The 13902-nt window shown below is 44.1% G+C and overlaps 6 protein-coding genes across 6 annotated transcripts; 3 read left to right on the top strand and 3 right to left on the bottom strand.

Moving 5' to 3' along the window:
* Positions 1 to 494: 494 nt before the first annotated feature.
* Positions 495 to 1359, top strand: AOL_s00215g719 (uncharacterized protein; the record flags this gene model as incomplete). Its single annotated transcript, XM_011129921.1, has 2 exons — positions 495 to 905; positions 997 to 1359. The coding sequence occupies 2 exons, from the start codon at positions 495 to 497 to the stop codon at positions 1357 to 1359; spliced, it is 774 nt and encodes a 257-aa protein (XP_011128223.1).
* A 1640-nt stretch (positions 1360 to 2999) lies between these two features.
* Positions 3000 to 4504, top strand: AOL_s00215g718 (uncharacterized protein; the record flags this gene model as incomplete). Its single annotated transcript, XM_011129920.1, has 3 exons — positions 3000 to 3310; positions 3385 to 3973; positions 4043 to 4504. 3 exons carry the CDS (start codon positions 3000 to 3002, stop codon positions 4502 to 4504), a joined length of 1362 nt encoding a protein of 453 aa, XP_011128222.1.
* A 745-nt stretch (positions 4505 to 5249) lies between these two features.
* On the bottom strand, positions 5250 to 5960 carry AOL_s00215g717 (uncharacterized protein; the record flags this gene model as incomplete). The annotated part of the gene is made up of 2 exons (XM_011129919.1): positions 5250 to 5687; positions 5790 to 5960. 2 exons carry the CDS (start codon positions 5958 to 5960, stop codon positions 5250 to 5252), a joined length of 609 nt encoding a protein of 202 aa, XP_011128221.1.
* Positions 5961 to 7788: 1828 nt separating this feature from the next.
* On the bottom strand, positions 7789 to 8604 carry AOL_s00215g716 (uncharacterized protein; the record flags this gene model as incomplete). Its single annotated transcript, XM_011129918.1, has 1 exon — positions 7789 to 8604. The coding sequence occupies one exon, from the start codon at positions 8602 to 8604 to the stop codon at positions 7789 to 7791; it is 816 nt and encodes a 271-aa protein (XP_011128220.1).
* Positions 8605 to 8681: 77 nt separating this feature from the next.
* AOL_s00215g715 (uncharacterized protein) lies at positions 8682 to 9266 on the bottom strand (the record flags this gene model as incomplete). Its single annotated transcript, XM_011129917.1, has 1 exon — positions 8682 to 9266. The coding sequence occupies one exon, from the start codon at positions 9264 to 9266 to the stop codon at positions 8682 to 8684; it is 585 nt and encodes a 194-aa protein (XP_011128219.1).
* Positions 9267 to 11788: 2522 nt separating this feature from the next.
* On the top strand, positions 11789 to 13800 carry AOL_s00215g714 (uncharacterized protein; the record flags this gene model as incomplete). Its single annotated transcript, XM_011129916.1, has 4 exons — positions 11789 to 12687; positions 12762 to 13377; positions 13444 to 13695; positions 13762 to 13800. 4 exons carry the CDS (start codon positions 11789 to 11791, stop codon positions 13798 to 13800), a joined length of 1806 nt encoding a protein of 601 aa, XP_011128218.1.
* Between the last annotated feature and the right edge of the window lie 102 nt (positions 13801 to 13902).

Here is a 13902-nt window from a genome sequence, read left to right as displayed (position 1 = left end):
AGTCGTCGCAGTTTGAATTTGATTACGTTGACGAAACAAATTGTGGGGAATATAATACGCCACACAATGTGGGCCCGGATACAGAAGCCCGGATATTCTAATAAGAGTATAGATGCCGCGGGAAGAACTAAAATGGTAGAGTTCCTAGGATCCGAAGACCATACCAGCGGGGTCTCCATAACCAGGTGACGGCAGAAAGCTGGGACATTGTGCGGGGTATGCTAGTAACCTTATTTTAGGCGAACCCTTAATGATATAGGAGTGTTTTATAGTCTGCGGGGATGGAACGTTCAAAACTGTCCCATGGCAGTCATGTGACTGGGTGATATAGAGTGATATAAAACCATTGATAAAACGATTGACGAGGTCAGCTACAATATAGATAATTATTCGATCTTGATTCAAACTTCGCCCAAGAATTCTCTGTGAGGATACTCGTACTTCATTAACTACACCCTCTATTCCTGATAACAAAATTTCTATATATACACGCAATGAAGTTTCACATCTTGACGATAGCCAGCCTTCTTTCTGGTCTTTCTTCAGCTGCAGCGACAGCACTCGCTGCTCGCGCTGCCTTAACCCAAGTCACCAACTTCGGAAACAACCCTACTGGGCTCGGAATGTTCATCTACGTTCCTGGCGCAGTCATTTGGTCTCCAGGAATCATTGTTTCGCTGCATGGTGCATCTGGAAATGCCCAGCAGCAATTCCAAGATACGCCTTACGCCACTCTTGGTGAGCAATATGGTTTCATTACCATTTACCCCGAATCACCACCCGGTCCTTGGGACGCTACTTCGGCAAAGTCTATTTTGCATGATGGTGGTGGCGATAGCCAGTCGATTGCAAACATGGTGAAATACGCCATTGCAACCTATGGCGCCGACACAAATAAAGTGTTTGTATCTGGACTCTCCTCTGGCGGCGCCATGACGGCAAGTATCCCTCTGCAACCCCCTTGGACATCCTAGTGTCTAATTTGTAAACTTTTAGAACACACTGGCCGGAACTTATCCCGATATCTTCAAAGCAGCAATCATCTACTCGGCAGGTTCTAGAGGTAAAATTAAGAGTATGTACCCAGGGTATACTGGAACTTACCCGAAAGTACAGCTATATTTGGGCTCTAAAGATACTGTTATTGGTTCTGCTGCCTTTAATACGACTCTTGCGGCTTGGGCACCAGTATTTGGCTATGACACCACTCCTGACGAGGTCCTTACGAACAACCCGGTCCAGGGTTGGACGAAATACGTCTTGGGTGATAAACTTCAGGGAATCTGGGCTCTAAATGTTGGCCATCCAGTTTTTACCCAAGGTGGTGAAGATATGAAGTGGTTTGGATTTGCGGCATAATATTTGAGAGGCAGGTATTTAGTCAACATATGGGCGAGTCATGCCTCCCTTTGTGACGTCTGAGAACAAGACCAGGCGAGTCAGTATTTTGATGATTCAGGACATATATGTATGCGCATCCAAAAATAAGATATCTCGATATATATACCGATTTTCTAGAAAGAAGGAATATGTTCTATATGTGATACTGTAAAGTTAAATCTTCTCCTTTTATCCAAATTAAATAAATCATACGAGGATATTCTATATATATTCCGATTCCGGATTCCCTAACGTTAACACCGATACCAATTTCAATTATGACAATATCACAATAAATAAGCGGATTAGGGCCCTGGTCTTAGACCATTCTATAGTAGAAAGTTCAGTTTACAATTACATATTTGACAATATATATTTTTGGCAGTCGAAGACTGCATTGACATCGCCATCGCGTCGACGCCCCGCCGTCAGCTGCTCGCAACACAAAAAGTTGTCAATTTCCAACAAAAGAGTGTCAATTCAGGCGTACTGGTAACCACGCCCGCAGAGCTCACGTTTTCACGGACATGCCGGTATATAGTACCTGATTGCGATTTCCGAGGTAATTATTCCGCGAGAAACAAGAAACTAGCAGAAGAATGGAAAGTGAGCCCTCGAGGAATAATTGATTTAGCCAAACTCGTGTGGTGTGGATTTACAAACCACAATTTGAAAGTGGTGAGAATGATAAGATGTCATCTAGGTGGAGATAAGTTTCGTCGCTCTAATTTCCTTATGAATAAAGGTTATATAGCCTGTGTATTGACTAAAACTTAAGATAAAAGTAGAAAACCCACCAGTCGTTTGTTCCCTTCCACCCTCGGCAGCAGATATCGAAACTTCTTAGAGGCTTTTTCTTTTTCTGGGAAATTCGGGTCTAAACAAATGCAAAGATCTCGGTACCAGTATTATTCATTAACTTGGGTCGATAGCTATAGCCTGAGAAATTTTTAGTTCGTTCGTGGTTTAACTTCTCGTTTGCTAGTTTGACGTTATTCAGATCCGCATTCCATCATGCAGGATACCTATGAAATTTGAAGTGGTGAACATGAGAAGGTGTGTGCTAACTTCGCAAAACAGCGCGGCCATATGTTCCACCCGAATGATTCACGAATCCACCTGATCAGGCGAGCTAGATCGGGTCCGCGATGCAACATTGACAATACTCGGAAGCTTCCTTTGTTCGAATCACAGGAAACCTGTGCCGGCGACCTTGTTCTTACTCATCAAGTTTGTGTGACTCTTCAAACCCTTGTCGGTGGGCCCTTCTTTGTCCAATCGGTTGTATTCTTGGCATTATTGGCAAAGTCGAGGCTGAATTGGTACAGCGCCGAAAGCCAAAGGTATCAATGCACAATACATGTTAATACGGTATGACCAGCTACACGGAGGCCTGCAGATAATAATACGTATTAATCCGCTGCAAGTCCGATGTGTACTCGAAGGTTTATAAAGACAACTCGCCCTCATCACGCCTTTCATTTCCTTTTTCATCTCCAAATCTAACTTAAATCCGTTCCATCGTCTCTTCAATGCAACCCATATCCATCTGACTTCCTTCCATCCCTAATATCCCTTGCTTGCACACATATACATATATCCTGTACCATTATAAAAATATGGCCCCGTCAACTAGAAAACGTAAGGCAACTATGACCGACCCATTCGATTCTCCCAAAGCGTCCAAGAAACGTCTCAGAACTCTACGACCTCGTAAAGATGCGATCCATCCTTTCACCGAGCTCCCGTCGGAGCTTCAGCTCAGGATCATGGGATTTTGTGACTCGAAAACCTTATCCGCCTTCTCATTACTTTCGAATCATTTCCGAGAACTATCCTTGAGGATTATGTGGGAAACCCAGCCTGTCGAAACGTATATTAAGAATTTCGACCAATTGGATGAGCATGAAGACTTGCGACTTGCTGTCAGGTACTTAACTTGCTTACATTTCCCATTGAAAGCGTTCATGTCGGATATCCTATCTTAACCAAAGAATGATACAGACACCTTGCCATTCGCAAGCAATCTGCACCAAATAGAAGTCGATTCTCTGGCGTCGCCAAGCGTCTGGTGACTCGATTCCCCAGAAACTATTTCCCAGGCCTTCAAGAATTCACCATTGAATACGAGCCTGCCGCTTCAGACTACTTTGTCACTATAATCAACACCCTCTCAAAATACCAGCCGAAGAGGCTTAAGACTATCAACATCAATGTAATGTACCGCTGGAGTGCTCTCAACAGCACTGTAAACAAGGACCCATCTCACAGCACCATCTCCTACCCAACCGGTTTGACTACTGTAAATCTAGAATTCAGATATACGGGTCAAACTTTAGCGTTCGATCCTATGAAGGTCTTCGATGCCAACTCAGACACCGTCACTACAGCTAAAGCCTATCTCGGGGCCTGGTACAATCATTTCAGTCTAAAACCATGCCCAAATGTCACGACTCTATACGCGAGGCAAGAGCAATATGATAGAAATTGTGCAAAAGATTTGTCCAAGAAGTTCCCTAATACCGAGAGACTGATTCTTACTGCACCTTCCTGTGGGATTCTTTGGGCAGGCGCGGATTTGGCAACACTTATGGTTAGCTAAGTTCCCTATATCCTTCAACCCAGCTTGATCAATCTCTAAGATGGTGTTCGGTTTTTTTAGGAAAAATACGCCGATTGGAGATATTTTTCCCGCGCAAAATTCGTCGAACTCACATACTCACATGGTGTTCGTTATGGTCGGAATGATATTGACCTCCGTGACAGTATACTCAAGAACACCAAATTTCTAGTCAGGCGATGGATCTTAGATGGTGAGATGCCAGAATTGGAAGAGGTACAGGTAATGAGGTTTGAACCTTTGAAGAACATGACAATCCACTCGTTTACCTTTCACGTTGAGATCAAGGAAGCGCGCAGGGTTGTCGTTACATCAAAGATTACAAAGTTACCCGACGAGATTAAGCTGGAGAAGGAGAAAGAGGAGAAGGAAAGGGCAAAGAAGGAGACAGAAGAAACGGAAAAGGTTGAGAAGGAGAAAGAAGTGAAAGTAAAAGCGGAGAAGGAGACCGCGAAAGGAAACAGTATGGAAGACATTGTTCTCACCAACCCAGCTGCCACTTAAAATACATCCCACCACGAGGTTCCCAAAGAAGCCCATATATATTTCTTCTCTCCTTCTTCTTCTTCTTCTTTTTTTCCTTTCTAAAAATGCATTATCGAGGCGTTTGGGAAGCGGGGTTTATTCCAGATTTTTCCTTACATTTTTTACACTTTCATTTTTTTATTTGTGGAACGGAATGCAGTAATCCCTTGCATTCCAGCAATAAATATGCGTTTTCCAGGCGCTCGCCTCATGCACATATGCCTAGCGAGCAATAAATCCTATCCGCGAAATGGAAGGAGGAGGAGGGGAAAGGATCAAAATTTTCATGGCCGGCGTCATTGCATTATTATCAGTCTGTTGCCTTTATCATGCAAGGTTCCATACACTATGTAACTATCGCTTCTTTATAGCAGAAAAAAGTACGAAGGAGAGCCATTATAAACATGAAGCCGACAAGGTCAATGCCATGTAAACGAGACAGGAAACGAGAAGTTCGAGACTCTAAAGAAAAACGTTCGAAGTAGGTAAGCCAATAGGTAATATATAATGAAACAAACGCCAAATAGAATATATAGAATAGCCCAATTGTATCAAAAAGAACTTGATCGCCAAAGTCTTGAGAAACCGGATATTCGAGGCCAAGCCATTGTCCCACGATTCGAAAAACCAAAAAGAAACTATTGATTACCTATAATCAAATAGAATGCCGTAGTTGATGCAATTGAACTCTGAAGACAGTTTATACGTGTCATTATCATGATTATCACCCCCCTTCTCTTTCTCTATCTCTTCCACTTCCCAAAAACGAGTATATCGGCATATAATTCGTCCCCCCAAACCTCAGATACACGGACTCCGGTTCTCTTAACTCTCTCGTTTCGCTGTTTGCCCCGCTGTTTGTATTGACCCCGCTTGTCTGATTCCGATATAGATCACCAGCCATATCCCTCAAATCGTCTCTTCGTCTTGTCGGTCGCCGACCGTTTCTCGCATAGAGTCTCCTTTGCTGTCTCCAGTATCTCTCCGCGACAACGTGAAATCGTTCGGCGACTAATCTCTGTCGGGTTTCATCGTCGAGAGGTGGATCGTCGGATACATGTTCCGATTCGATTTGGACGGTTATTCTTTCTAAGAGACGTCTTCGCAGTTTTTGGCGACGACGGAATCGGTAGAGCGCCAGACCGAGGGCGAATATCGCTCCCTAAATAAATATAAGATTATATTAGCAAAATAGAAGCTATGATAGTCGATAAATCCACAAGAGTATTATAGATCACCGATATTATTAGGGTTGTAGACATACAGCTAGAGCAGCCCCCAAAATACAGCCAATCACAGCCGACGTAACATGAGCTACTCTATTCGCCTCATTACCAGTAGTCTCAGAAGGAGATGGAATTGCCGGCGACGGATAACCTGGCTGTGTAGGCGAAGGATTAAAACCAGTATCCGTATTCCTCGGTCGCAGAATCATTTTCTGTTCAAAGAAGACACACACCCGCCACCACAGTCGACTCGGTGGCTGTCAACTGCGGGGATTTTTTTCGATGCTAGCGAAGGGGACGCTACTTGATTTTTTCCTAGCGAGCTGTCAAGGATACTCAACCAGTCGGGGAGAACGCATTTAATATTTGCATCCGGCGAGAAAAACGGTAATGTTAGGGCGGGTATATATGAAGTCGATCGAGTTAGATCTATAAGAAGTCGGGATGGCCTCCTGATTAATGAACAGTTGAGAACGTCTCGAAAAGGATAAAAGAAAATTTGCGATCGAAAAGAATTAAGAGAAAGGAGGCAAAAGTTGGAATTGTCGTTAAATCCAACTGGAACATGGAAGAAGCAGCCAAGATTGGATGCCCAAACAGGTTACGAGCCTGACCTGACTTGACTTGACCGCTTTTTCGGCCTGGTCAAACGATAGCACAATCAAATCTCCTCGAAACAATGGCTTTCGGTCCAAACACCCGCCTTTTAGTGGTTTCACCTTCGGAGCTATCCAGGACAGATCGATCGTGGTGATGACTCGGCGGATGGAAAATAGGGTTTATCTTTCTTTCTTCTTGGGCTGCAAAACCTCCGTCGATATCGATATCGGCTTCTCGCAGAACGGCAGGATCCCATTAATTTTGAATCGGTTCGTGAGAGCTCAGCTCCTAGCTGTCGGTTGGTTCGATTCCTGCGCCCTATTACCGATGGTCGTAACATTCAACCCGGCTAAGAGGTCTCTGGGCAAAAGCTCTACGTTGTTCAAAAGCATGCAAAGGCATGGGGAGGGGTAGAGGTACGCAGCCTAGCCGGTATCTTTCAACGGATACCTCGTCGATCTACGTACTCTGCACACTCCTCTGGATATCGAAATTCCAAGTCATGCATGTTGACCAACCCGGTTTGGGCCATGTGCTCACTTTCTGCCCCTGCGAAAGGCTGCTAAAACTGGCCGTCGACTCGCGGATTTCTTGCTGGTCCACCCCGGCCAGGAACCCACTTTTTTTACTCGCTAACGAGACCGTCGATGGGCTTGGTCCCGATTCGTGCTAGTACTGGCCTTAGCGAAGGTTTTTTGGCTGGCCCTTATTCATGACATGGTATTAAACTTTGGGGCGAAAGGTGACTTTTGATTTTATAAGAACTCGCCCTATTAATTTGTTTTCGATGCATCAATTTATCAAGTCACTGACGGTATCAATAATAGGATTGTGACACAAAATGAAGTAACATCGATCTAGATATATACCGTGCACCGCGGATCGGTTCAAAGATCTAAGTGTACGTGTGAGATCGATCGCCCTGCACCGGATAGCGCGAAAATAGTTTGCGTTCAAGCAGGATCTAAGGAAGCCTGCGGGGAAATATATCTACAAACATTTGCTTCATAGGATCAAAAACGTATGCTCTCAGCCGATATGATGCCATTGCGCATGAATAAGCTTAAATTCACCGTGCATTAGCCCTGGCTGTGGAACTTTATAACGCAGGCTCAAGCCACAACATGTCAACATGGGCGTCGATTGGTACCAATAAATCACAGATCGAAGGCCCGGCCCCAGACGCACGAACAGATCCTAATTACTGGGATCGAAACCACATCCGTTACACGAAAGCAAATAATATGATGGGCTAAAAGCGTAATGCTTAGTAATTGCGTCAATCAGTCCTGTCGGTTCATTTCTTAAACGTATAATGGGTCAATTACGTCAAATCAAACGGAACAGAACTCCATTTGGATGTGTACGGGTCTTAAGTTGTAAATTTATACACCTATGATCATGTCCATCTGATATTAACTCTCAATATGTTTGAACTCACGGCAGAAACACAGTTGATCCGCTACGTTGCTCGGTATACTGCCGCACCGTACCCCTCCAAGGGAATGGATTATAATAATTCAGCGCTTCCTCTATCCGACTGTCCAGCACCATTTTCTGTACCCCATCCGCTAGTTCCTCTTGTTTTAATGGCCACGGCTCGACTCTATACTGATAATCTGTCCACTCCGGCCACTGCCTCATGACCCCACCTATTATAAAAAATTCGACGAACTTAGGAAACCCCCAACTAAGAAGGGGGTGTAACTTTCCAATGTATTGCTCTGGTATGGGTGTCCCTTCAGGCCATTCTGCATGTTCAACTGCCAAATCATTTGCTTTGACCGATATATCCGCCATCATGTCCATAATTAAAGGAAGCAAACCCCGATAAACAATGTTGATGATATTCCCATATGTGACTAATAGATCGGGCGCACCTTTTTCTAGATAACTGTACATGAGGGCGGCAGGATTAATCCATTCGGAGTCAGTGACGCGGTCCGTTGTTTGCGATAGCGTACCCCCGAATTTCAAGTTAAAATATTCTTCGTAGCCAATCTTTTCGCGTTGGAATATCCTTGTTTGGCGTTGACGTCTATCAACGGTTGGGTTTAGGCCTTCAGACCACAGCGGTTTTAAAACTCTTTCGTCTATTTTCTCATGAACTTTTTTCATGAACGCTCCAAGTTGCCGGATCACTTGGAATATAATATCCCAATCTTTCGCGAACTCGGCTTGAGAGACTCCGACCATAACCTCTCCTGTCTTTTTATCGATCTGAGGCGTAGCACTGAAAAGATCCTTTAACATCCCGCGGACTGATATAGAGTCTCTTGGGAATGGAAAGTGTTTTTGTCCTGGGAATCGAGACAACCATTCCGGTGGGTCTAATTTGCTACCCCCTTTACGAGGGTCGTCCCGCTCGGCAGACGTGTCCATCGACCCCCCGCAATCCATAATTCAAGGTGGATATCGATAGTCAAATGTGTCTCTATTTTCTCCTTATAAGAGTTTTTCAGCTTCCTTCGGGTGACTCTGCACTCCTTCTGCATATAATTCGGGTATCCATCCACCTCAGAGTTGATAGGATACCGTTCCGTTGTCAACGGCGCAATGATCTTAAAATACTGCGTCCGGAAATCTAGCCACGTATTATCGCCCGTATAGTTTGCTAGTATCGTAGCTAGCATTTCTTGTTGTCTAGAGAAGTCGCGGAGTATATATCCGCCGTGGAAGATATACCATACGGGGTCTTCGAGGTAGTTATGGTCCTTAGGAGGCTTGATAAAGTCATCCCATTCTTGGGCCGTCACATAGAAGTCTGGTGGGTGGTACCATGGCGGATTGTCTTGGTTCGCTGCTGCGGTAGGGGTCTTTCGCCGGGCTGAAACAAAGTCAAAGCATGATAACCAAAGATAAAGGGCTAGAAGGAGAAACTGTCCCGAGGGTACCGATATTAGTTCTAGCAACATTCTTAGCTAGGGCCAACGGGCCCGAGTACGATCTCAGAAACCCAAGGGTCCTGGAATCAAAATTCGCACCTTGTTAAACGCTATGTAATCTCGAAGTGCTAGGACAGGAACAGGTCTCTTGAGTTTCTTTGAGGGCTTTTATAAATTTTACAAATTGGTACTCGCTCCAGTCGACCCGCTGTGACTATCAACACATTGAGATGTGGTATTTTTCCGAGCAGGCGTGGGTTAATTAGTACCATGGCCCACATATACCCGTATTAGATTATGTTTATCTTGATCTTCTTCAAGAGTTTAAATTAGGTTAGACACACCTCCCCTCCCATCAAAAGAGTGTAGGAAGATAGCTGGTTGGCTGGCTTAATTATACTTGGGCCAACATTTGTTCCTAGTAGAGGAACGACCATTTAATTAATTGGTATAATCTATCATTTCTGAATCAAGTCCGATCGGGTTTCCGAACTCGCGAACCAGGATACGGGGACAGGGTGTGAACACCCCGGAAGAATTGCCTCAAGTCATTGATTCAGGTGCATAAAAAAAATCATAACTTCCTATTCATCGATATCATGCATCGTCATTAATTAAGTTGGAAGCTGGAGACTCCTTCCGGTATCTTAAGATCTACCTCTTTTAACTTATCAACCAGAATATACTTCTCGAATCTCTGTCTCAACCCTTCTGTTACAGGACTATTCATCTCTCTTATCAATCCCACTACCTCAATCGTATCCAGATAATCACCTTTTTCGCCCCATAACTCTCTCAGACCAACCACGACAGCCGCTGGCCGATTTTCATCGGGACCCTGTTCTGTGCGGAAACAATCAAATACTGCCGTTTGGGGCATAGAACAGTCTCCCCCCAAATATTTTATCGATACTTCTTGAAGAGAGGTGATTTTTATACACAATAGTGTCGCAGGACATTCCGCTTCCTCTGCCATGTTCTCTCGTATGTCGGCTAGTTCCCAGGAGCGGTACGGAAACATTATACTGAGTTTTTGGAGTTTTTTGAGGTGTGAAAGACGGCGGTAATGTTCCTTTTGGTGTCAAGGCTAAAGTCAACAAAACCGACACTACAGATCTATATACCCCAATGGCACTCACTAGTACAAAATGTTTTTTTGACGCCATATGAGTTTAAAGAAGTAATAAAATTTAACTTACGATGAATTGGTCTATCCCAAGATCGAGATCTAACTCTACCAAATTTGGCCAGGCTCTCGCAATATACTTGCAAGCTAACCCCGCGGAGCTCAACTGCTTATCCTCGATAAATGCAGAAGTAATGTTGTCAGACCCGAGACCATTTAGATATGTATAATCAAAAACTAAGTCCGACAAGTCGTTCTCAGTATCATCGTCGAAGTTGCGTCGTACCCTTATCTCGATGGTTTCTAGACTAGAAACAAACGGCGAAAGAAGTGGCGAAATGTATGACATGAGTTTTCTTGGTTGGGAATCTGTGACCCATGTTTTTATTGTCTTTAGATTGTCATGAGTTGGTAATGGATCATTTTTGAAAGTCGAAACGTCCATTAATAAATCCCTGAATTCCTGGTCACGAGAAGAGAAGCTGTATATCTCCAAGAAAAGAGTTGATAATCGAGACACATAATCGGAAAAGACCCAACGGAGGATTCTAGCTGTTGGGCAAGTTTTTGAGTAGTTTTCCTCGGCAATTATGATATGGAGCTCTCGGATATTTTTGAATTTTCTTAGTGCCTCTTGGATGTCAGATGTAGGATCGTCCGTTAGGGGGTCGGTGAAGAATTCTGGACAAGAGAATCCAATAGGGAGGTCCACGATTCTGAGAAAAATAGGTATTAAATTTATGAAATTCGGTTTGTTTTTTTAATGTTTGGGTGGATGCTTCTGTCTACCGAAAAGAGCAGACCAGGCTGTACTCACTGGACAAAATCATAAACGCCGTACTTTTCATGGCGCTCTAACGCTTCGGATTCAAGAGCTATGACTAGGTCGATGTGTTTATAGAGGAGATGCACCGATATGTCATAATTACCTTTCGAAGTCCTAGCAAAACTATATACATCATGCCGACCGCAACGTTGGAGAATGTCAAGGGTAATCTCTATTGGAATCGGTAATGTTGTGTTACCCATCCTAGGATGCTGCCAGCACGACTAACTTGGAAAGGTAATAATCACAAAAAACAAGTTCTCCTCTTGGGCCACAGGAAGCGCTGTACAAATTTAGTAATTTTCCTTGTGATTCATTCGAGATTCAACAGGCGCGCAAATTTGATTGTGCTGTCATACGTTACCAAGAAATGCCAGATGACGAAAGCTGACTTCGCGATCCGGATACTAAAGGGCGAAGGTGGGGCCGGGAGTTCTAGGCTTCTTATCTTACAAATAGGTACTGTATAGTCGAGACTTGATTAAAGTAATGCACTCGAATCAATATAGAGGCCTATATCGCCAACCGAACCGTCGGTAACTTTTGTAATAGTCCCTACGATTTGGATCGAACACTGCGGAGATGGTAAAGGCCTCAAGGATGAACAAGACTGAACCGCTCCCAGCTACCATGGATTCATCTTCTGCACTTCCGGGCCGGCCTCGCCAAGGCTCGGGTCCCCTGCTAAGTCCCTCTGTAAGTGGTGTAACACCAGATGATAGCGACCAGGGGCCCCCAACAACACACAAAATACCACGTTCTACACTCCAAGGGTCTGAAACGATTTTGATCATTGATGGGATACTTGAGAGATTGAATATAGCAAATTCCTCTATAAAGCAACAAGTTTATAGTCTTCAGACAATTAGAACCAGCTTTGAAAATGAACAAGAACTACGATCTCAAGATGGGGCGTTTCAACCTTTCGGATACTCAAATAGTGAACATCAGAACCCGCAACATCTGGATATTGATATACAATCTTTCGATATACCAATCACGGAGACCTTGAACTCCTTATTCGAAGAATACGAAGATATGATGAACATGTTGCGTCGCTGGTTGCCAGCAAATCGGTCGCGTCCGGAACGCCCCGAGCCTCGAGATTTCAGTCGTCATTCTCGGCTGTTAGACGGTCATATTGATATCGAAGTAGATTCTGGTCAGGGTTCATGGTTCTCTCGTGTTTTTACAAATATAGGCCTAAGAAGGCTCTGGGGTCGATATGTTGGACGCAGAGATGATCCGAGAACGCATGATCCTCCATTCACTATAACTTCACGGAGGGTTCTAGCTCTGATGGGCCTCCCAGTCGAGGTCCTCGCTCTCATAATCGATCAAAGCATCCTAGATGATAGGGACAGATTGAGATTCGGCGCAACTTGCGCACGAGCTATGTCGGTTTCATTACCAGTGATGTATAAATACGCTATGGTGAGATATCCAATCAAAAAGCGGCCACTCAACGAGACACTGAAGCTCGTAGGGCACATGGTAAGGTAAGTAAAAAAAAGTTGTCCAATATCCCAACCTAAAAATTAGAACTTAATCTAATATACATTTCATAATATAGAGAGTTGATTATCTATATGCCACCAGAGGTTGAACCCGTCCGCAATGAGGACGAGTACATTGATCCATTTGAAATATTCGACAAGATGACTGGCCTAACTGCATTGACCGTTTACTTTGACTCCCCAATCTCTCCAGTCGAAGTTTCGGCTCTCATGAAGTATTTTCTGCGAACAAAAGACAGACTTTCCCACGTGACCCTCGATATCGCTGAATTACGCCATCCACTCGCGGCCTACGAATCACGAACAGTATATCAAGCAAGTAGAGCGGCAGAGGTTTTGAGAGCAAATGGTACATATAAAACGGGGGCAAAATTGGATGGGATAAGTTTCTGTATCCAGCAATCACCGCCAGATACTTCGGCAGCCGCTGTTCGTGAGGTTTTCACGGGATATTGTGATCCTGCAATGTACCTCCGAATCCTCCCATACATAAGGAATCGCGAGACGCTAAACTTAACACCATTCCGCTCTCGAAAGGCCGATCTCCTCCAATATGTCGTTCGTGACGGTATGAATGTCTCTATTTACGAACCGGCACTCCAGGCTGTAGCCGACCTGACATCTTTGAGGCATTTGAGAGTTTTTGCATACACCAAAGCCCAATTCATATTAGTATGTTATTTCCAAATCGCCATGCAATTGTAAACTTTGAAGCATTTACTAACACAAGACCTTTAGGACAACATGAGGGGCTCTTCAGATTCAGACCACCGGCTCCCATTCACTAATTTACGTACATTGCACTTCGACTGCGTCCAACCAGTTCCACCAGATGAAAGTTTTTTCCACAACGCCGACCTTCAAAATCAGTTCTTTCAACGAGCGTCACGAATAATCCAAGGTGTCCCAAAGCTGGTAGTTTTAAGTTGTATAGAAAGAGTAGATGGGTTCAATTTTGAACTCCGCGTACTCCAGGGTCCAGGCGGAGCTGTAAGAATGGTTACGGGTAGATATTAACATCATTCTAGCGGTATCAGGCTAATTAAGGGGATGTAGGGTAATTGGGTAACCACACAAACAAGGGCATGGTTATAGGACAATGGGAGAACTTTGAAAAGAAATAATCCCTGATTTATTGAAGCAAGATAACTAAATCGCTAGGAGTGAAACAAAGTGTAGTGAATTAAAAGAATACAC

This window comes from Orbilia oligospora (assembly GCF_000225545.1).
Source record: "Orbilia oligospora ATCC 24927 unplaced genomic scaffold scaffold00215, whole genome shotgun sequence".
Lineage (NCBI taxonomy): Eukaryota > Fungi > Ascomycota > Orbiliomycetes > Orbiliales > Orbiliaceae > Orbilia > Orbilia oligospora.
The sequence above is the reverse complement of the archived record's forward strand: the minus strand, read 5'-3'. Positions and strand labels throughout refer to the sequence as shown.